A 24355-nucleotide genomic window follows, 5' to 3' on the forward strand; every position below is an offset into this window, starting at 1 on the left:
CCAGGCAAGGATACTGGAATGGGCTGCCATTCCCTTCTCCAGTGGGTCTTCCCAATCCAGGGGTTGAACCCAGGTTTCCTTCATTGTAGGCAGAGTCTTTATCACCTGAGCCACCGGAGAAGCCTCAAACAAGGTTATAATATCCTCCTATGTGCTCTGCCTTTTCCTTATGGACTCACTTGTCACCATGTATTATAACAGACTTTCCTTTTTTATATGTCTCCTCCTATCCCACAAGTTCCCTGAAGGCAGGGACTCTTCTTATTCTTCCACACACTCTCAGCGCCTAGTGAAGCATGGCACACTGTAGTGGACAATGAGTATTTTTTGAAGCAGTGACTGGATAACCAACTGGTTGACTAGAGTCCAAAATTTTGGTTCCAAGAAGAACCAGAGGAATGTTCTCATTATTAAGTTATTGTCTCTCAACTCTAAACCTACCCTTCTATATTTGGCTTTATGAGAGTAGGACGGGGACTCCATCATCTACGTTTCTGCTCGGCCAGCTGACTCTATGCTGAGCTCTGCCAATAGGGGGCGCCAGAGGGTGACATCAGAGACCTGAAAGGAAAAGGGAACTGGCTCCTCCCTATCTGCTTCCTGCCTGCTTGCTGATAACATAAGGTTCTCTCCAAGAAGGATTTTCCACCTTGGAGGAGGTAGATCCTTCTTCCTTAGAAGCAGATGGTTCAAGTGTGACATTTCCCCAACACTTGGAAAGCCAGCTTTATCTCATGCCTCCTCCTACAGATATCTGCATCAGCTGGTGGGTGCCCGCCCTCACTCCCGCCCCCCTCCACCCTGCCTCCTCGAATGTCTGGGTCCCAGCATCAGAACTGCTTCTCTCTAATCTTCTGAGTTTTAATAATTCAAGCTATTTCTCTTTGTTGCCTCAGTCCTATAGGTATTAGCTCTTTCCTGCAGTTGCCATCTCCATGATATCTTGAGTTATCTTTTCATCGTTCAGTTATCTAGTCAACAAATTGACAACCAGTTAGTAACTCTTTACATTAAATTCTCTCTGTTAAAATAACTGGTGTGGTTTTTCTTTCTTGAGCAGACTTTGATTGCTATAGAAAATGAGGATGATGCTCACAGAAAGAGGGAAATAAAATCATAAAGAGGGTGATGATAGATTTGCATCTGGACTCACTGGACTTATCATTTTGTCTTTATCACACAATATTACATATTGACTATAAAAAGTAATTAGAAAATACAGATGAGCAAAAAATTCAAGAATTATCCATAACCTATCTCTGGGCGATGAGCACTGTTAACTTTCTTTTGGTGTTTAACTTTCCAGACTTTTTTTGTGTACATATAAATGTAAAAGTATTCTTTATATTTAAAGAAAAACAGAATCATACTAGGTGTACTGTAGTAAAATCTTCTTTTATTATCATTAATGCCTTTCTTTGTCCTGAAATATAAATATATAACTGCTAGATTTGTCTTCCAAAGCATGGCTATGGATGGTTAACCTTGGATAACTTCCTATTTTTTTAAATCATGCTTTATGTTTAACACAGTACTTTCACATACATAATTTAATTCCCATGAAATTCTAGATGTTATTTTCTATGTTTATTAGCCTAACTTACATAAAAATGAACCTTAGGGAAAAATAGTGACTTGCCCAAGGTCACATAACTAGTAAGTGGCAGACCCAGGGCCTGGAAGCTGTATCTTCTGACTGCAAATGCCACGCTCTAGTCAAGCTATCACATTGTTTCTCTATTTTATCCCAAACCTTCAATGGTTCACATTGTTTCCAAATCAAAAACCTAAACTCTTTAACCTAGCATTCAAAGTCTTCCAAAATCTAGCATCAAGTAGATCTTCTAAATTTTCCCTACAAATAACAAATCTCCGGCTAAGCCTGACTGCTACTGCTGCTGCTAAGTAGCTTCAGTCGTTAACCTTGGATAACTTCCTATTTTTTTAAATCTTGCTTTATGTTTAACAAAGTACTTTCACATACATGATTTAATTCCCATGAAATTCTAGATGTTATTTTTGATGTTTATTAGTCTAACTTACATAAAAATGAAGCTTAGGGAAAATAGTCCCACTCTGTGTGATCCTATAGACGGCAGCCCACCAGTCTCCCCCGTCCCTGGGATTCTCCAGGCAAGAACACTGGAGTGGGTTGCCATTTCATCCTCCAATGCAGGAAAGTGAAAAGTGAAAGTGAAGTCGCTCAGTCGTGTCTGACTGTTAGTGACCCCATGGACTGCAGCCTACCAGCCTCCTCCACCCATGGGATTTTCTAGGCAAGAGTACTGGAGTGGGTTGCCATTGCCTTCTCTGAGCCTGACTGCTACTGGGACCCTATACCTTCAGTGTTGGGAATTTTGCTTATTCCATTAATTTTATTCACCTGAGATATCTTTGCCATCAGGTAATGCTTGCTAATATTTTATCTACCATGAATGAAACAATACAAAGTCCTGAAATGAGTGAGATGACACATGGGAATTTTGTATATGTGGCATTTCCAATCAGTAAATTATAAAATAATGTTGACAAATTGTGTGTGTACTCAGTCACTAAATCATGTCTGACTATTTAAGATTCCCTGGACTGTAGCCCGCCAGGCTCCTCTCTCCGTGGGATTTCCCAAGCAAGAATACTGGAGTGGGTTGCCATTCCCTTTTCCAGGTGATCTTCCCGACCAGGGTTTCCTGCATTGCAGGTAGATACTTTATCCTCTGAGCCACTACCCAGGCTTTGAGGGATAGAAAGAATGGGGCGAAGGGGTAAAAACTTCTAGTATAAAAGAAATAAGTCACCATACAACATGGTGACTAGACTGATAATATTACATTGCAAATTTGAAAATTGCTAAGAAAGTGAAAAAAAACCTCAAAAGTAAAAAAATTTGTAACTCTGAATGGTGACAGTTGGTAACTAGATTTATTGTGGATCATACTGAAATGTACACTAATGTTGAATCATTATGTCGAACTCTTGAAACTAATATAATGTTGTTTGTTAATTACACTTCAAGTAAACAAAAACAAAATCCAGTCTACATTTAGATATAAGGAATAGAGCCATAAAAGAATAGGAAGAAATAATTGATGTGTTATTTTTAATACGATCACTTGAAAATTTCCTTAATATACATGAATATAGGTAAATTAATAAGAAACTGTCCAAATGAAAATAGTCTAAGGATATATACTATACTATATGCACACAAATACCAAATATATATTTGAAATAAATAAACAGTGTGGCTTATTATGACTAAAATTTTAATTAAAACAATAATAATATGCCACTTAAAATACTGAACTTGCAAAGATTTGAAAGATTGTTGTTTCAATATTGATAGGAGATTTCAGAATTAGAAATTCTTACCTCCCATTTTTGAAAGACCGTCTCGGAATCTCTATATGCAGAGTACATCATAAGAAACACTGGGCTGGAAGAAGCACAAGCTGGAATCAAGATTGCCGGGAGAAATATCAATAACCTCAGATATGCCAATGACTCCACCCTTATGGCAGAAAGTGAAGAGGAACTAAAAAGCCTCTTGATGAAAGTGAAAGAGGAGAGTAAAAAAGTTGGCTTAAAGCTCAACATTCAGAGAACTAAGATCATGGCATCTGGTCCCATCACTTTATGGCAAATAGATGGGAAAATGGTGAAAACAGTGTCAGACTTTATTTTGAGGGCTCAAAAATCACTGCAGATGGTGATTGCAGCCATGAAATTAAAAGACGTTTACTCCTTGGAAGGAAAGTTATGACCAACCTAGACAGCATATTAAAAAGCAGAGACAACCTTTGTTACTTTGCCAACAAAGGTCCGTCTAGTCAAGGCTATGGTTTTTCCTGTGGTCATGTATGGATGTGAGAATTGGACTGTGAAGAAAGCAGAGCACTGAAGAATTGAGGCTTTTGAACTGTGGTGTTGGAGAAGACTCTTGAGAGTCCCTTGGACTACAAGGAGATCCAACCAGTCCATTCTAAAGGAGATCAGTCCTGGGTGTTCTTTGGAAGGAATGATGCTAAAGCTGAAACTTCAGTACTTTGGCCACCTCATGTGAAGAGTTGACTCACTGGAAAAGACTCTGATGCTGGGAAGGATTGGAGGCAGGAGGAGAAAGAGATGACAGAGGATGAGATGGCTGGATGGCATCACCGACTTGATGGACGTGAGTCTGAGTGAACTCCAGGAGTTGGTGATGGACAGGGAGGCCTGGTGTGCTGCGATTCATGGGGTTGCAAAGAGTCAGACACGACTGAGCGACTGAACTGAACTGAACTGAAGCTTCCAAGGTGGTGCAGTGGTAAAGAATCTACCTGCTAATGCAGGAGATAAAAGAGACATGGGTTTGATCACTGGGTTATGAAGATGCTCTGGAGTAGGAAATGGCAATCCACCCCAGTATTCTTGTCTGGAGAACCCCATGGATAGAGGAGCCTGGCGGGTTACAGTTCATGGGGTTGCAAAGACTTGGACATGACTGAGAATGAAGTTTAACAACCTCTAAAAGTTTAAAATGGATAAAACTGGATTCTGCTCTTCTAGTAATAAGGATAATCTTCCATATGCTTATTGTAAAGATACTTTTGGAAAATTGCTTTTGTAATGAAAACCTGGAAATCACCTATTTTGCCATCAATAGGGGACTGATTAAATAATACAAGATACATATTCATATAATAAAATATTGTTGAGTCTAAAAAAATGAGATGTGTGTGTATCCAAATGCAGAAATAAAATTTGAACAATTCCTTTATGTAACATTAATGTTACATATATTAAAATGAATAATAGTTATTTATCAATGGGAATTATATATGATATGGGTAAGTAATAAAAAAGGCATTTATAACCTCTGTAATATTCTGTACTGTCAAACTTTTTTTTTCCAAAAACGTACTTCTAATTTAAATTCACAAAGAGTCGGACACGACTCATTACATTTTTATTTTGTAAAGCCAGGTCTTAATGATATTAACTTTATCTAAAAATTCTCCATCAACAAAAGTGTTCCATAAATATTTCAGGAAGAATTAAATAAAATCTGACAAATACTTATAGTTCTCACATTATATTGCTTGTTTTTCTGTTTGTTTAGTTTCACTTACATCTCCTAGTATAGTAAAGGTCGTTTGTAATAGAGCCCAGATCTTACAGTAGAAATAAGCATTATCATCCATTATCCATATATCTATCTGTCTATATCTATCTGCTCTATCTATCTATCTTCACATCCATACTTCCTTTCCACATAACACAAATTGATTGCATAAAAATTCCTTTACCTTTCAATCAATGCCCCGTTTTTCTTAGTTTACTCAATCAGCTTAATTACTCATTCTAAAAAATATTATTTATGGTACCCTGCTTGAAATAGTCTTCCATATCATCTGTCCATTCAAATTATCTCAGATTTTAGCCTTCAAAACCCTACTGAGCTTTTTAGAATACTCAATTATTTGAACTTGGAAGGCTCATCAGGTTTTACTTTTACAGTGTTTAGCAAGTGTTGGTGTTTGTAAATCTTTGTCTTTTATGGAACACTGATCAAATCTTTTTTTAAAATTAGAGGCTGCTTTTGAGAATTAAAAACCCATGCATTTTTGTCTCTCTCAAAATAGAAGCTCCTAGTGGGAGATCATTTTATTACATGTCTTATAAAGTCTTAAGAAAGAGTGTTTGGTGGATTTTGTAAATGAAAGTTGTATTTTGTGGGTGAATTTTACCATTTACAAGATTACAGATATAAAATAAGGGGGAAATGCTGAAGAAGCTTTATTATACAAGCCATACTTGTATAAAGCCTAAGATGGTCTTATCTGTAACACGATCAGTAAACAGTTTGCAAAACCCTAACATAAAGTTTGTCTCTAATGTAGGAAATCTCTTTTGTCACTCACATGTGGTCAACAAATGAGCCTAAATAAAATATCAAACTAACAGGTGAACTAACCAGAAGCAATCACATTAATAGTCTTCTCCTTATTAGGTTATTTTTTGTTTTAGTTCTTAAAGTCATAAATAGTTTATATGCTTATTAGGGCAGGACCCCCCCACCCTGCCCCCCAGCCTTTTTTTTTAACAGGATGCTATCTAGAGGCAACATGTAAACAATGAAAGAGAAATACTGAGGGAAAATGCTTTGGGGAGTTGGAGAGAGCAGAGTGACAAACATTTTCAAGACGGGACTGGCAAATTGACTTCCTGCAACTTAATGAAAATATCTGCATAGGTCAAACCCCATCTTTGATTTGAGCTAAAGGGATTTCCTTTGGTGGTGATAGAAGAAAGAAGAGGCACATGATGAAGCAGAAATTACATGCCATAACCTCCCCAGAAAGCCCGCAGGCCCATGGCTATAACCATATGAGGGGTTCTATGGAGTCCCAGAATGAAAAAGAACTATGTGTCTACATTCTATTTCAGTCCTTACAAATTTCTGGGTTTTTTTTTGCAGCTATCTAAGAAAAATTTGATATTGTTGTTGTCTAAGCACATTTAAACTTCAGCTGAAATAACTGCCAAGTGATTCATGCCTATGTAGGTGAACATAACGATTGTATCTGAAGCCCCAGCGCGCCATTTTCATTTCACTTTAAATAAAAAACAAAATGTATCTATGTCAGTCAGTGCCCTTCTGCTGTACTCAGAGGTATCAAACAGGCTACAATTATGATTGTGAAGTGATTGTGTCACATTGGAGGAAGGTTTATTGCTTTTGAGTCTGCTAGGCAGTAACACATTCTGTTTCATATTACTCTTTATATCATTGTTTGGCTGTGACTAGAATAATCAAATGCCATCAAATGCTGTCAAATTCAATTTACAGTATTTTTCATTGAAGCAGGCTTTCTGCATTATATTTCCTGTTTTCCCTCTCTATAGCTGCCATGGAATAGTCACTGTAATCATGAGCTTTATTTACAAAACCAACAGAGTGAAGCCACATCCTGGTCTATAACAGATACTTTATTTCCCTTTATTCAGAATAGGAATTTGATGTGCTTTTCTCATACAATTAGCATTAAGTAGACGAAAGAAAACTATTCCAAGAGGATGAGCGTTTTAGAGGCTGCTCTAACGTGCTTAGTGTAAAATGTAAATTCACATTAGCCAGTTTTACATGTTTGTGTGTATTTGAATCAGAAATATTATTCTTCAAATTAATGTTTGCTGAGAGGAAAACATTTTGCTTGCTCATTCTGGGCAATGTCATTTACATAAAGAGAAAAGCAATGGTAACTTTGATCCATCACAATCTTCCTATAAACCCAGACATGAAGATTCGTCTAAATCAAAGGGTTTTACCATCTTAAGTTACAAGAGGAGCCTAAACTAAGTTTCACGATGTGTCTAGGGTGCAGGACCAAACAAGGGAGGGCTAGGCTGCAGGAGAGACTAACAAAGGATGCTCGAGTGGGATGGGGATCTGAGAAAACACGTGGGCTTTGTACGCCTGATGTAAATAGATGGCTTTTGGAAAGGGGTTTTCATCTGCAAAAGCTTTATGTCTGCCCGTGTCTGTCTTAGAAAGTGTCTCCTGTTTCACTGCTATGATCTGAATGAATGTGTTCCCCCAAATTGATATATTGAAATTCTAACCACCCAGGTGGCGATATTAGGAGGTGATTAGGTCATGAGGGTGGAGTCCTCATGCATGGGATTAGTGCCCTGACAGAGTCCCCGCAGGACCTGCTGCCACTTTTGCCATATGAGGACACAGAGAGAATATGGCCATCTGTGAAGCAGGAAGTGAGCCCTTACCAGAAAGCAAACCTGCCAGCACCTTGATCTTAACCTTCTCAGCCTCCAGAACCGTGAGAAATAAATATCTATTGTTTACAAGTCACCCGAGTTATGGTATTTTTTGTTACAGCAACCTGAACGGACTAACACGGCAGCCAGCTCTCAGTGGCAGGTTCTCTGTTCTCGTCTCTCTGTTTCACTTTCTCCTTTCCTGCTCTTTCTCTTCCTCCTTCTCTTTCCTTCTCTCTCTGTGTCTATTTCTTTTCTTTATCTCCTCCTCCTCCTATTTATTCACTATATATATAAAGAAAACATTAATTTAAAACTATGTCCATGTTGATCAAGTGAAAAATGGATCAAGGAGCTCAATGTCCTCAAACCAAACTGCCCACGGAGTCTCAGTCTCTCTCTGTCTCCCCTTCCCCCCCTCATCCTCACTCTCACTCTTCTCAATCTCTCTTTCCTTCTCTCCCCCCCCTCCCTTGCTCCTTCCCTCTTTTCTTCATTTTCAGTGGATACACTTAATCGATTATGCACATCCTGGTGAAAAGAAATTGTCCTAACACTATCAAGTCAGCCCAGTGGAAGCCTCAAAACAGAAGGGGCCTTGCAGGGTGAGCCCCTCTCTCTGCAAATGAGAAGTGCCATCTTTTGAAGAAGAGGAAAAGCCCTTCCAATCTCACATATTAGGTGGTGAGATATAACTAGATTTCTTGTCCTAGACCTGGTTCTTCCTCTGGAATGACTATGGTTCTTGGCCATTGAACCTCCACAGGATGGCTCTAACTCTCCATCAAAGGTAAGGCTTTTAGGGCTATGAGGTCTCCTCTTTCAAAGAGGCTCCAACTTAAATGTCACATGTTAGTTGTAGCTTTTTCCCCTTTGATAATGTGTAAAAGTATCTAGTACCAATTTTAGTTTCCAGTAGGTGCTCAAAACACATGAATTCCCATTCATTCCCTTATGGAAATAGAAAACATGTTTGAGTCTACAGTACTGGAATAGTACACAACCTTAAATAATTAACAATAATAGTAATAGTCAATGTTACCTGTGAATAAAGTAGTTGATGATGACTCCATTTGGTTTTTTAGGTGGCATCCATTTAACCTCTATGCAAGCTGACCCCAGTGCCTTAAGAACAGGGGAATTTAGATCCATGGGGGCAGCTTCAGCTGTTTTGGCAAACATCCTACTGCTAACTCCACAACCTCCTTGAAAAAAAAAATACCTTTAGTAATTTGTCAAGTAAGAAAAAGAGCTACATGTACACACAGAAGGGTAGGAATACCATGAAAATCATTGTATCTGAAATTTTGTACACACAGTTCTACACATACTTTAACTAGCATTTACATCTTTACAGGATTTGAATATTTAAATAAGAAATGATTTTTGGAAAATCCATTAACTAACCACATTTTTGCATAGGCACAGACAATAAAGTTTATACCTTGAACTGAGTTTTCTCTAGTTTACTGCAGTTATTTGTGCCAGAAAGTAAAAATATGATTAAAGTAAGTGTATGTGTGACCTGCTCTTAATAATAATATCTTATTTTGCCAATATTTAAAAATGATTGTTCTCTTGACACACAGAAGTCAAATAGTGCATTTGAAGGATATGGATTCAAATTCACAGGATACACAGAGATGCAGAAAGTGATTTTGCTTTTAAATCAAGAAAAGTTTAATTTAAAGCCATTTCCTTGTAGATTAGCTGAAGATTGGAGCAAGGAAAACAATACTTTCCAAAACAAAATGTCTTGGTCTGATTTGTAGAGAAAAGTGGGCAAACTGACTCAGTTTTGGAAATGAAGCATAGCAAAATCACAGACCCCTAGTTCTAACCAACTCTAGGGGAAATAGTATTCATTTGGAGACAAAAGTTCCTAAGGACAGGAGTTCCGTGTTGAACATAAGATTGGTAAATTTCCTTAATCTAAGGTGAAGCAACTTGTTTTGAGTTACACCTTTTTTCTCTTAGCAGTTGGGTATTACACATTATATAACACTTGGAAGGATGAAGGAAGTGAGTGGGGCTCTTTCTCAAGACCATACAGGTAGATGATGATTTTATTGACCACTAGCTGAAGCCATGAAACTCAAGGTGAAAGTTTAGGTTCAAGAGACAGTTATCAGGGAAGAAGTGTAAAATATGTTGAGATTCATCTGAGTGTAACTCAACTGCTTAATAATGTCTCCTTTCCTCCTACCTCACCCCTAAATAAAACTGAAATACAGCCAAGGTGAGGACATTTCCTAGGAGACTTTTGTAATGCCTATTTTGTTTTATATTACCCATGGTTTCTTTATGTGATCTAGGTGTTTTTCTTTTAAAAGGCTTTATAAAACAAGACTTTGCAAAGCCACCACTTTCATATATTTAAATATTCATGATTTAATGTGCAGAAATGCATAATTCTTCACTCAACGCAGGGCTCTGATTTTTTCTGAGTACAAAGTCCAGTACAAATAAGAAATGGAATGTTAGTCTTTGTACTTGAATTGAGAATCTATTCCTTTTTATTGAAAAACATTTAAATGAAATTCTTTTTTATAAAAACCCTGGGCAAGTGTCTGAAAGACTTTCACCTTTTTGGCATGCTTGGATCCTTATCTCATACTGTGTGAATGGAGCCAAATTTTCCAGAAGGCTGGACTGATGATGACCAACAGAGGAGATCAGAGGTGTTGCACTTCCAGCATTGAGTAAGACACTGTACTCCACAGGCATTTTGGGGACAAGGATCCCTTTAAAGAGAGAGAATAAAACACATGTTTCTCTGTTTGGTCAACAAATGTTCATCTTTTAAGAACAGTGTATATTTAAAACTTTACACTTCAAGGTATACTAATGCTTAATATAGCAATTAATAATTGCAAGAAATTTGAGTTGGAAAATATTAGAGTGCTTATTCTAAAAGTAAGGAATGTTTATGATCTATTTTCAAAAACAAATGAAATATAACAATTCTATTCAATGATATACTCTATAGGCAAATAAAAACAAAAGCATGTTTCAAGGCAAATACATACAAGGCGCTTAGAAATGATGTTATATTTTTCCTAGGTTTACTTACTCTTAAAGTACATAAAAATTCCCACCAGTTTTGCTTGTGACAATAATTTTTCTGCAAGCGTTGCGTATGCATCTCATCTGACACAGATCCTTGACATAATAGCCCATAAAGTATCCAAATCACAGTCTACCTAGAGAATTCCCAGTGCATTAATTATTGAGTCAGGACAGTCCACTCTGTCAGTGAGACGCATGAACCTAAATATATATGAAATTTGGGTTTAAAAACTGACATTTTTCACAATGCCTCCTAAAGGATGGAGGCCTTATCAGTTTAGCCTCTTCACAGTCTAGTCACAGAATTAAATGCTTCTAAGTTTTATTTGGTCATGAACAACATGCACACTTTTTAAAGGAGAGGATATGAGCCTTGAATGAAGAATATAATGAAGCTTCCCACCAAAGTTTCTCATTGATTTGCTAGCTTCTAACATATGTGGGCTTCATCACTTACCTTTGTAATACTTAAATAAGTTTCTCTGCTACAGAGACAAGGAAATCTAAAGCATAGGATTCAATAACCCAGGAGAGATGAGGTCTAAAGAATCAAATGTAGTTTTGTTTTTTGTAGCTACAGCTCCAATGCATGAAGGGCAGAAGAGTGAGCAGAAACCAGAGGTGTTCAGGATTTTATGGAGGATAGATTAAAATAGGGAGTCTCTGAAGGAAATATTGATCAGAATCCGAAGGATTGATCAATCGGTTCCTTTGGGAAGGTGCCAGATGATGCTGAATTTGGCAACCAAGACTGAGAATTTAAAGTTTAGAGCATCCCAATTAAACTGATGTTTTTGTCCTTATAGCTTAACTTCTATGTACGATCAATTCCTAAATTCCTATCTCTGACTTTATATTTATCCTGCATTGTGGATTTGTATTTTGAACACTCTACTTCACAGAGACCTCAATCTCAAGGTCTAAAAAAGAATTACACTATTTTCCACTCTCAAATGTGTTCTTCTTCCCGGGTTTTCTCTCCCCATTTCCCTACATCAGAAGCCTTAGAGTAAGACTCTTAAAAGTAGACCCTGCTTTCTCCACTCTCAAGTTCAAGTGAGCCACTCTATTTTATCTTTTATTTCTTCCAGAAGTTTTGGTTTTATATGCAATCAGCAGCACAAGACTCTGCAGGTGTTAACATGATCTAACTTACATTTTAGGAAGATAGCACCACTGGCAAGTGAATGATGGATAGAAAACGTGAACCAGGAGGAAGAGCTATCAATTTGAAAGTCATTGCACAGTTGTAGAAACAACACAAACAAAAACAGCCTTTTACTGTATTCCTGTATTATGTCAAGCATCATATATTATCTCCTTTAATATCAACTTCATACAGTTGGGGACTGTGTTCTTCTCTTCAAGGTAGTTCCAATGCTTAGATTTGAATATAGATCAGTAGCTCAAATGTCGATTGAATGAATGAATGAAACCAGAAGACAATATTGTAAGATAAATATTACTACCATTTTTTTTTTAATAAGAAAACTCAGGCTCATAGGAGAAACTTGTTAGGGATATCACACAGATTAATAGAGGCAGCAAAACTTGAGCTCAGGCCCATTTGAGACCAAAGCTTCTCTCTCTATATTTATGCTGTCTCTTGATAAAAGACTTGGATTAGGACAATCAGAGGCAAAGGTGAAAGGATAAATTTGAGAGAACATGTAGACAGGCAGAACAAGTTTTGGAGAGAGATGAGATACAGGGGCAAAACTGAAAGAGGAGTTAGAATTACCACTGATGGAACAAAATTATAGGGGAAGATGAAAAGTTCTAAAGAGCAGATTTCCCAAACTGAGATACTTATACCCTGGATATTTGTGGATTTTTGTCAAAGTATTTTTGGAGACAAGGAAAAACATGTCCCTCTTTCCCCAACTAGATTTGATTTGTGGAATTGGTGAAACACATACCTCTCCTCCCCCACAACCCTAGGAAAAACCGGCAGAACCCCACTATTTCTAGTCACAAAAATGGGTGTGGATTTTTGTCCCTAAAATGCACAAAATTAGAAAATTATATGTGCAAGTGAGTGATGAGAACTTTACTAAATTGATTTGAATATATAGTCACTTCAGAGTGAACTAACTTCACACCAGCAAAAAAAGTTTATGTGGGCAAAACCAGTGTGTTGAACATGTATAAATACTATTTGTGATGCAAACATCATTTAATTTTTGTCACTTACTATTGCTTTAAAATGATTCATCATGTGTAATCTTCCCCAGACACGGGATGAAAAACAGATTGGGACCGTGATGCCTCTGCTCAGTCTCAAGTAACAGAAAATTCTACATTATTTATTTATTTTTTCAGATATCACAGCAAAGATTAATACCTAGAAAATTTAAGTAAATTCATTTTCTCTTTAATGGAATTGTGAGTACATGTAATGAGTTCATTTAGAAGATATTCTTCAAGGCCTCATTCTCAACTGCAAGACAAAACTGGGAATGCTTTTCCTTCTCCCAGTAAGACTGCTATAATTAAAACAAAATTTGAGAGTTGGATGAAGCGAGTTGATTACAGGGAGCATTGGAGGCTCTGAGTTCACTAATGGAGGAGAAAAACTTAAGAACTGTATTAGAGGTAAAATAAAAGAGCAATCTAATCAGAGTTTTCTTTTTTTCTACTAAAGATGATCTCTGGGGGCTACTGCTCCAAGTAGTAAGAGTGAGTCAGGGACCATCTCGGTTTGCAATTTGACCTTCAGCAGAAGATATGGTTATGGAAATATCCCTCCAGAAGGTCTTGGAAGGTCACAGCATCCTGCCTCAGATTTGGGAATTTCTCCTTGTTGTTGCCCTAACGTAGTTTGTAAGGCAGTGGGGGAAAAGGTTGCTGTTTGTGCACACGTATTTATGACAAAATGAAGAGAGAAAGAACTGCCTGGACATTGAGCCTGTTATTGGGGTTGGCTCTCTTCGGATTGACTTAACATCCAGAAACATAATAGCATATTATGATTTAGCTAGAAAGATTATCAATAGAAGAAAAGGGTAGAAAATGTGCCTCTGAATGACAAATTCTACAATACATTGTTTTTTGGATGTAGACAAACACATTGGAATTCAACGTCAAATTTGCATGAAATTTTAAGATAAAAAGCAAGACCTTAAAATAATTTACAAGGCTATTGTGACTGCTTCAGGTTTTTTCAAACCTCCTCGGATTACATGTTTATTCTGTTTTCTCTGATCCTAGGATGGATTTTGAGGAAACGCTTGACAAATACATTTTGGAAAATATACTATAATTCTTGATGAACTAGATAAACCACAGGATGGAGTCAGACCAAATCCCTCTCCTACTTTCCTTAAGTGAAGTGAAGTGAAGTCGCTCAGTCGTGTCCGACTCTTTGCGACTCCGTGGACTATAGCCCACCAGACTCCTCCGTCCATGGGATTCTCCAGGCAAGAATACTGGAGTGGGTTGCCATTTCCTTCTCCAGGGGATCTTCCTGACCCAGGGATCGAACCCAGGTCTCCCACATTGCAGGCAGATGCTTTAACCTCTGAGCCACCAGGGAAGCCCTCTACTTTCCTTTCCTTATTCCCTGGTAAATTCTCCATCCTCTGCGGACACCAGTCTCTCCATCTATAAAATTATGACACTAATAGCCACCTCATAAAGAGATGAAAGGATTAATTAAAAATGTATTGAAAACATTTTAGTTCATTACTACAACACAGAAAGTGCCGAGTAAATGACAGACATCTCTATAAAACAAAATGAAATTGAGCAAAATGGGAAAAAAATACCCCATAGCTATGACACTGTTTCCACGTGCCCACAAACACTGCTGAACCCATCTTTCATATAAAGCAGTTATTTCAATTACAAATCAATGTTATATTGAATATAGTAATTATTTTTATAACAAAAGTTGGTTATCTAGTTTTATTTTTTACATATACTTGGATATGTAAAAGTTGCAGCCTGTGAAGATATTCTAGTCTTTATTCTTAGCAGTAATTTAAAGTGGTCTTTTGTTCAATTTGTCTGAGGTTGCACCTTATTATATGTCTGTAGTTTGTACCTTCTGTTCTGCTTCCAGTATCTTCTCTTAAAAGACAGGACTCCTGGGAGGTCAGGGAACAAAACTGTACTTACACCATATTTCAAATATAGACATAATCTTGATCATGGCTGGTCAAAGCGTGTACCCAGAAAATACATTTTTCACGTCTTGCTTAATCAGAAATAAAGGTCCTTTACATACACCTGTAAGGTGTTGAAACAGAAAATGCTCCTTGAAGCTGGGAACATGTCAAACACTGACATGCACTTATTTAACAAAGAGGGCCCCCTCCACTGTCATACTTTACAGGACAGTGACGTGAAAGCCTCCTGTGTTCCTACAAACCCTAGACCATCTGCAATGAGTCTGAAATGACCTAGCCCCCTGGCATTCTGACGACTAAATGAAATGAAATGGTCATATTTGTTAAAGTCAGGTGGCAAGCCACACGGCTTGGTTAGTTCCTGAGTTCATAAATTTATGTCAGAGCAAGAGGAGCAGCGGAAACTCATGTGAACCAATTTACCCTAAGTGCAAATGGCAGTTTTGTTATTTGGTGTCAAAGTTACCAGTCGCACGATGACAAGCTGCCATAACACATTTTCTTGTTCACTAAAGAACAAAGATTTCGTTGGTTAATATTCCTTGCAAGGCTCCTTTTCATAATTTACAACAACTAGATGCTGATAGGTTATTTAACATTTATGAAGTTAAGATGTAATCAGAAAAACCCTGATTATCTTTACAAATAAAAAAGTTAAATTATTCAACTTTTTTTTTTCCCTCTGTGGCTTCATTTCACAGCAGGTGCATACTTTACAATGGGACAAGTCAATCAAATAATCCTTTTTTAAAATCTTATTTTAGGAGCCAGAGCAAGAACAATTCTAAGAGGGAAACTATTGGTTTGATAGCCGCATTTGCTTCAAACCACAGACGGTGCTTAACATAATGCTTTTAACAAATTAGTGGCATGTCTCCTTTGTAGAGATGTGGGTATGTTGGTAATTTCCTTTGGGGGCCATGGAAGTGAAACTGGACCCTCTTAAATACACATCCATACCAACTGTATGGAAATTTGACATAGTTTGTATAATTTTATACCTTTTCTGTTCAGCTAGATGGTAGAGTTTTTGACACGAGGGACAATATCTCATTTCCTTCTTTTCTAAAACTCAAAATGTCTAGAATCATGCCTGGCACCCCCCAGAGAGGGGCTTAGTAAACATCTTCACATTTGTTGAAATGAATAGATGAATCAGTCTCAGTTCAGTTCAGTTCAGGCGCTCAGTCGTGTCCGACTCTTTGTGACCCCATGAATCGCAGCACGCCAGGCCCCCTGTCCATCACCAACTCCCGGAGTTCACTCAGACTCACGTCCATTGAGTCAGTGATGCCACCCAGCCATCTCATCCTCTGTCGTCCCCTTCTCCTCCCAGCATCAGAGTCTTTTCCAATGAGTCAACTCTTCGTATGAGGTGGCCAAAGTACTGGAGTTTCAGCTTCAGCATCAATCTACTCAAATGTAAATGAATTACATCCTGTGAAATTTTAAGCTGCAAATAAAAGGATCCTACTGGGTTACTGGATGAACTGCTCCTGAACCACTTTGTCTTCGTATATGCTTGCTGTATCTATGGCAATAGTTTTTTCAGCTTTGAACTGGATCATGGTAGAATGCAAGAGAAAACAATTTGCTTTACACACTGTTTAGGTAGAAAAATAGTGTAAAAATATGGAATAGTGTGTTTGCTCAAAGAATTTGGAGTGAAATTTATTGCTAGTTGGCTCTGACACCTATGTGATGAATCACCTAGAGAAAAGCTTTCAGCACCGAAATTAACTTTTCTCATTAGCAAAAGAGGGAGAACATTGGATGTACCACAAGTTGTTATGAACATTAAATGAGATATGTGTTAATCTCTTTGAAAATGCCAAGCACACATTAGAACTCAAAAAGGTAATATAAATTTACTAAACACCAATAGCAAAGACAACGAAAGCTAAAATGAACAGATGGGACTACCTCAAACTAAGGAGCTTCTGCACAGCAAAGGAAACCATTAATAGAATGAAAAGACAACCTATGGAATAAGAGCAAATATTTGCAAACCACATTATCTAACGAGGGATTAAATATCCAAAGTATACGAGGAACCCATGCAATCCAATAGTAAAAATTTATAACCCAATTTAAAAATGGACAAAGGACCTGAAAAGACATTTTTCCAAGGAAGATATACAAATGGTCAATAGGTACATGAAAAGGTGCTCACCATCAATACTCAGTGGGTAAAATGCAACTCAAAACCACAACGAGATATCATTTCACACCTGCTAGGATCTCTGTTATCAAAAAATATAGGAGGTCACAAACGCTGGTAAGGATGTAGAGAAAACGGAAACCCTGTACACAGTTGTTGGGAAGGTAAACTGATACAGCCACTATGGAAAACAGCATGGAGGTTCCTCAAAAAAATAAATAAAATAAAAATAAAAGTAGAACTGCTACATGATCTGGCAATTCGACTTCTGGGTATATAATCAAAGTAAATGAGCTCATTATCTCAGAAAGACAATTGCACTGTGTGTTCACTGCAGCGTTATTCACGACAGCCAAAGCATAAGAACAACCTAAACGCCCATTAACGGATGAACAGATCAAGGAAATACGATATACACACAATGGAAGAGATTTAAGATTGGAATACTGTTCAGTCTTAAAAAAGGAAAGCCTGCTGTTTACTACAACCTGGATGAAACTGGAGGATATCAAGTGATATAGCCAGATGGAAAAAGACAAATACTGACTGGTATCACTTATAATGGACTCATTTGCAAAGAAAGCTGAACCTATAGAAACAGACTAAATGGTGGTTGCCAGGGGTTGAGAGGATGGGTGAAATAAGGAGAAATTAGTAAATGGTACATACTTTCAGTTATAAGGTGAATAAGGTCTGAGGATTGATTGTAAAACATGGTGACTATATAGATAATAATACTGTATGGTGCAGTTATGCAGATAACACCACCCTTATGGCAGAAAGTGAAGAAGAACTAGGCAGAGAGTGAAGAAGAACTAAAGAGCCTCTTGATGCAAGTGAAAAAGGAGAGTGAAAAAGTTGGCTGAAAGCTCAACATTCAGAAAATGAAGATCATGGCATCTGGTCCCATCACTTCATGGCAAATAGAGGGGGAAACAGTGACAGACTTTATTTTCGTGGGCTCCAAAATCACTGAAGTTGGTGACTCCAGCTGTGAAATGAAAAGACGCTTGCTCCTTGGAAGTTATGACCAACCTAAACAGCATATTAGAAAGCAGAGATGTTAGTTTGCCAACAATGTCTGTCTAGTCAAGGCTATGGTTTTCTCAGTAGTTATGTATGGATGTGAGAGTTGGTCTATAAAGAAAGCTGAGCGCCAAAGAATTGATGCTTTTGAACTGTGAAGTTGGAGAAGACTCTTGAGAGTCCCTTGGACTGCAAGGAGATCCAACCAGTCCATCCTAAAGGAGATCAGTCCTGAATATTCATTGGAAGAACTGATGTTGAAGCTGAAAGTCTAATACTTTGGCCACCTGATGCAAAGAACTGACTCATTTGAAAAGACCTTGATGCTGGGAAAGATTGAAGGCAGGAGGAGAAGGGGATGACAGAGGATGAGATGGTTGGATGGCATCAACGACTCAATGGACATGAGTTTGAGTAAACTCTGGGAGTTGGTGATGGATAAGGAGGCCTGGTGGGCTGCAGTCCATGGGGTTGCAAAGAGTAGGACACAACCGAGTGACTGAACTAAACTGTATTATGCAACTGAAATTTGCTAAGAGAATAGAACTTGTGTTTTCACCAAGAAAAAAAAAAAAGAAAGGAAAACTGAGAGAATATATGAGATAATGAATGTGTTAACTAAATTAATGGTGGAAATAGTTTCACAATGTACACTTCTATCAAATGATAACATTATACACTTTAAATATATTATCATTTGTTAATTATACTCAGTAAAAATGAAAAAAGATAGGCAAATTAATACACAAAATCAACTACAAATTATTGCAATGATTTTACCTTTTTTCTGAAACTCAGCACTACTTGCCACTTGTCTATGGCACACATAAGAAGCTTGAAACAACTGCCAGTGTTGAATTATCCCGATTAATGTGACATGAATACTTTAAAAAGTCTTATGCCAATTTGACTTTAAATGGACAGTATCTGATATAATACACTGCATTGATGAGTTCACTGGACACCAAGATGTTTAATGTCTACAGAGAGGCCAATAGCTATCCCTTAATTAAAACTTGATTAATAAAAATCATTTATATTCCTAAGCAATATTAATTTAAATGATTTCTCAGTAGAAGAACTGGCAACAGAGGTAATGGACTAAGAGATAAATGTGAAAGGAAAGGCACCAGTATTTCAATATTATGCATCAAGCCTTAATAACTCATTATCTTTAGTGAGAAAAAGCGGATGTTGGATCCAATGACATTGTTAATTAAAAGATGATTAAGGGCTAGGATAGTTCAAAATAGAGTCATCACCTTGATAAATTAGAAAGTCCCATTATTACCTTCAGAGTTTAAATAATTTTGAATGTTTGGATTCTGAAATGGTAGGGATGCTTATCTCAATTTTTAATCTTAGTAAATCATTTGTGCCCCATGAAGTATTTTCTACTTCGTTTTCTATACTTTTTCAACCATTCAGATAATATATATCCTTTTTCATCTTTAATATAAATGTTTAAGTTCTGATCCAAGGTTCAGAGCAGGTAAAAGGTGAGAAGAAATGTTTAGGATTAAACTAATCCTGTTTGTGCTACCTGTAGATTCAAGTAAGAACGGCCAGCACAGAGCCAGTGCCCACTGAATGTGGGTTTCTATAGGAAAACAAGTGTCTGAATAATTTTAAATGGCAGAAAATCTAAAATTTATTTATATTTCCCTGAATGATAAATTTTAGGTTTTATCACCATTTTCTTTCATTATTAATTCAGCAAGTATTTTATAAGGATATGTTGTTTGCATGTCATCTAATTTGAAGATACAAATGGTGTACAAAAAAGTGGAAATCTTAATTTTCTAGAGTTTGGAGGGTTTTGATAGTCTTACTACTAACATTTATCAAGTAATATATGAGATAAAATGAACCAGGATTTATATGGGAGGTAAGAGAATGTCTCGTTGTTTAGTCACTAAGTTGTATCCGACTCTTTTGCAACCCCATGGACTCTAGCCGGCCAGGCCCCTCTGTCCACGGGATTTTCCAGGCAAAAATATTGGAGTGGGTTGCCATTTTCTTCTCCAGGCAATCTTCCCTACTCAGGGATCAAATCTGCATCGTCTGCATGGCAGGTGGATTCTTTCCCACTTGAGCCATCTGGGAAGCCCAGAAGAATGTCTACCAAGGTGTTAAAAGTCTTTCTTTTTTAATAAATTATTTTAATTGGAGGAAAATTACTTTACAATATTGTGCTGCTTTTGGCCATACATCAACATGAATCAGCCACGGGTGGAACCTCTTTGTAGTTAATTGAGAAATGACCCTTATTCTCTCTTTCCTAATTAAGATCTTCCTGGACCTGGAATCTAGTTTTGCTAAGTCACGTTATTCTTTCTCTACTTCTGGATGGGTCAGTAAAGAATTCTGGATACTAGTTTCTTCATACCGCAAGAGATATTTTCCCTTAAGGGGTTTGCATTTTCCATAATTAATTCCTTAAAACCCATCCTCCCCCCCGACCCCCACCCAAATCATTTGGTTTTCACCAACACCTCGTTCTGGGTCTTGGCCCTCTGGGCTACTATTTCAGAAAACCTAGTTGCTGTATCATAAATCTGAAAGACTTTGGGCAATAAAAAGAAAGTATGATATGAATTGAAGAGTTAAGCTGAAGATAGAAAGGAATTGCTTTTATAAGGCAGTAAGTAGTAGGCAGCAGACCTGAGTCTGAGTTTTGACTCAACTGGGTGATCTGAAGTGAATTACATTACTTCTTCAAGATTCAAGTTTCTTATCTTAATATTTTGATGATGATATTACTTGTTTTCCAAGGTTTGCAAGAGAATCATAGTAAGGCAGGGAAAGTGCTTATCAAAGTGTTTGGCATAAACTAGGAATTTAACAAATGGCAAATATAAACATGTAATGTTAATGAATATGTATGATACTTACCATCATTACCACAATTTCTCTTCCTTTGAATATTCTCATATATTTTCTGGGCTGTACCCTTTTACTATTAATAATAGGACTTATAATAATAATACTATTTATAGATAGCATAATAATACAATTTATACATATCATTGAAATAATAACATGTAAACTGAGAGCCCACTTAATTGCCCAAGTCATTTTTTGTTGCCAGGCAACCACAGACTTTTTCCTCCCAGCAACTTACCTATGTAAGGTTACTCCATCTTTACTGACCCAAAAAAGTATGTGAAAAAATCAGTTAAGTTAACCATTAGTTTGGTTTTGGACATTCAAGGGAAACTGGTCTAATTCACACTGTCAGAGTTTCATTGTAACTGATGACTTTTGCCTGATGTGGGTGGTTCATGGTTACTACACCTGGAGCACATCACAGTGACCTACGGCAGGGGTCTCCAACCTCTAGACTGCAGACTGGTACATCTTGTCAGATTAGCAGGGGCATTAGATAAGAAATAAACCGCACAATGTGATTCTAATAGCGCTAGTGGTAAAAAACCTGCCTGCCAATGCAAGAGAATTAAGAGACACGGGTTCAATTCCTGAGTCAGAAAAATCCCCTGGATGAGGGCATGGCAACTCACTCCAGTAAGTTGTGAGAACTCTCTTGCCTGGAGGATCTCACAGACAGAGGAGCCTGGCAGGCTACAGTCCATGCAGTTGCAAAGAGTTGGACATGACTGAAGGAACTTAGCAAGCACCCCCACAAAATGTAATACATGTAATGTGCTTGAGTCACTCCAGAACCATCCCTTGCCCCCTGGGTCTGTGGAAAAACGATCTTCCATGAAACTAGTCCCTGGTGCCTAAAAGATTGGGGACTGCTGACCTAGGGCACTTAATTCCATCCAGGATATTTTTATTCATAAACTTGGGCTTGAGAACTTATCTTTGCACAAGCTTTCCAGGTGCTTCTAATGTTCACTCAGGTTGGGGAACTACAGGCATGGACTGTCCATTTTCCAGCTCTGTGTATGATGTAATCACTTTGTAATGGAAGGATCCTATGATGAATACATAGAAAGTTCTTGATTGTCAGCAAATAAACAACCTCCAGTTATAACAAGTTTGTTTTCTTCCTGTTTAAAATATATATTTGTGACTCTTCAGGAACAGAAAAATGTTTTTATTATCTAAATCAAAACACAGCATGAGGTACTTTCCAATAAAATCAACTGTAGATTATACACAAGTCAAAATCATCTGCCTGTTTATTGAGTCCAAAATCCTTCTAGGCACCAGGAAAAAAGTTTAATTTAAGATTTTAATCTTTCCATATATTATAGGGTTTCTGTAATGGATTTTGTGCATCTGAAACTAAAAGATTGACAGGTCTGGATATTATAGATTTATTAACCATTGGTTACAGTGTTAGAGTTAGCATGTAAAGCATTTCTATGATATCCTTCAGGATGGGCTACAATGAACGATTTTTACAAAGCCTGAGGTGGATAAGGGTTGAGGTGACATTAAAAAGCAAAATTCCTGTTTTATTTCACAATGATCCTTTTTTTAAGTAGAAACATTATACATTAAACATAGAAATATAATGCTGAACTCAAAGGAAAAGATGTCAAAATTCTAGGAAAGAAGTCTCAAAATTTACAAACCCAGTTTTGGAGTCTACAGTTTTATCATTTTGGAAGTAGGGGCCTTGGGATCTAACAGATCTTGGGACAAATACATATTTAAAATTTGTAGAGATGTGGATAGACCTAGCCACTGTCATACAGAATGAATTAAGTCAGAAAGAAGAAAACAAATATATATTAACATACATATATATGGAATCCATGAAAAATGGTATAGATGAACTTATTTGCAAAATAGAGACACAGACGCAGAGAACAAACATGGATACCAAGCGGGGAAACGGGAGGGATGTTATGAACTGGAAGATTGGGGTTGACATATAGTCCCTACTATGTATAAAACAGATAGCTAATGAGAACCTATTATACAGCACAGAAAACTCTACTCAACTGCCTATGGCAGCCTAAATGGGAAGGAAATTCAAAAAAGAGAGGGTGTTTGTATATGTATAGCTGATTCATTTTTTGGTACTATAGAAACTAATATAACATTGTAAACAACTCTACTTCAATAAAATTAATTTAAAAATAATTAAAGGTAAAACTAATTATCTAAAAATTATCACTACCTATAGAATATCCTTGCCTGGAAAATTCCATGGACTGAGGAGCCTGGTGGGCTGCAGTCCATGGGGTCACGAAGAGTCTCACATGACCAAGAGACTGAGCGCAGCGTCTGCACACAGAATATTATACAGACCAGATAATATATCAACTATATAAATTATCTCATTTAATCATTATAATAACCCTACATGTGGGTGCTTAATTATTTCCATTTTACAGATGGAGATAATTGAGACTCAGACAAACTGACTTATTTAAGGTCAGCTAATAGTACAAATATATGAAGTTGTTTACATGTGGAAACTAAAAAAATGTTACAAATGAATTTATTTACAAAGCAGAAATAGAGTCACAGGTGTAGGAAACAAACTTATGGATAACAAGGGTAAAAGGGAGGAGAGGGATAAGTTGGGAGACTGGGACGGACATATACATACTACTGTATATAAAACAGATAAGTAATAAGGACCTAATGTATAGCACAAGAAATTGTACTCAAAACTCTGTAGTGGTCTACAAAGGGAAGGAATCTTAAAAAGTGAATATATGTGTATGTATAACTGATTCATTTTGCTGTATAGCAGAAACTAACACAACATCGTAAATCAACTATACTCCAGAAAAAATTTTTTTAAAGAAAAAAGAAAGATGTTTTCAAATCCTTACTGAGTGTAAAGTCTTAAGATTAGCAATGGCAATTTAGGTATGTCATAATGTGAACACGACAAGGAATTTAACACACCATGGAAAATTCCTGGTTGCTTGGCTAGGAAACCATCAACTTTACTTACCACCCTGAACTTTCCTTTATGTTCTTTGAGAACCTGGATAGTAGAAGACCCTGGGCCAAATTTGAGAAGTCTCCAGCCATCAGGCTGAATCTGACCTTAGGCTGGCTCTGTGATGCCTCATTTTACTTTGTGGGGCAAAAACATCACGACACCATAAAAACGCCATGGAGAAACATGCTAAAAGGAGGTAACATAGTCATGCTCTTCCATGAAGAGAGAAATAAATTCCATAAAAGAACATATCAGTTTGAAGATTAAAAAATATATATATATTTATTTGGCTGCTCTGGGTCTTATTTGCAGTACGCAGGGATCAAACTCAGGTCT

The 24355-nt window shown here is 37.1% G+C and overlaps 1 protein-coding gene across 1 annotated transcript in view; it reads right to left on the reverse strand.

Moving 5' to 3' along the window:
- USH2A (usherin) overlaps positions 1-24355 on the reverse strand; it is a 935662-nt gene that overhangs the window by 142768 nt on the left and 768539 nt on the right. Inside the window, exons 59-60 of the mRNA XM_005690572.2 lie at positions 10341-10499; positions 8798-8960 (exon numbers count right to left, since the gene is read on the reverse strand). Coding sequence (XP_005690629.2) covers positions 8798-8960; positions 10341-10499 — 322 coding nt within the window. The remainder of the gene's footprint in view (positions 1-8797; positions 8961-10340; positions 10500-24355) is intronic.

Source organism: Capra hircus, chromosome 16, assembly GCF_001704415.2.
Source record: "Capra hircus breed San Clemente chromosome 16, ASM170441v1, whole genome shotgun sequence".
Taxonomy (NCBI): domain Eukaryota; kingdom Metazoa; phylum Chordata; class Mammalia; order Artiodactyla; family Bovidae; genus Capra; species Capra hircus.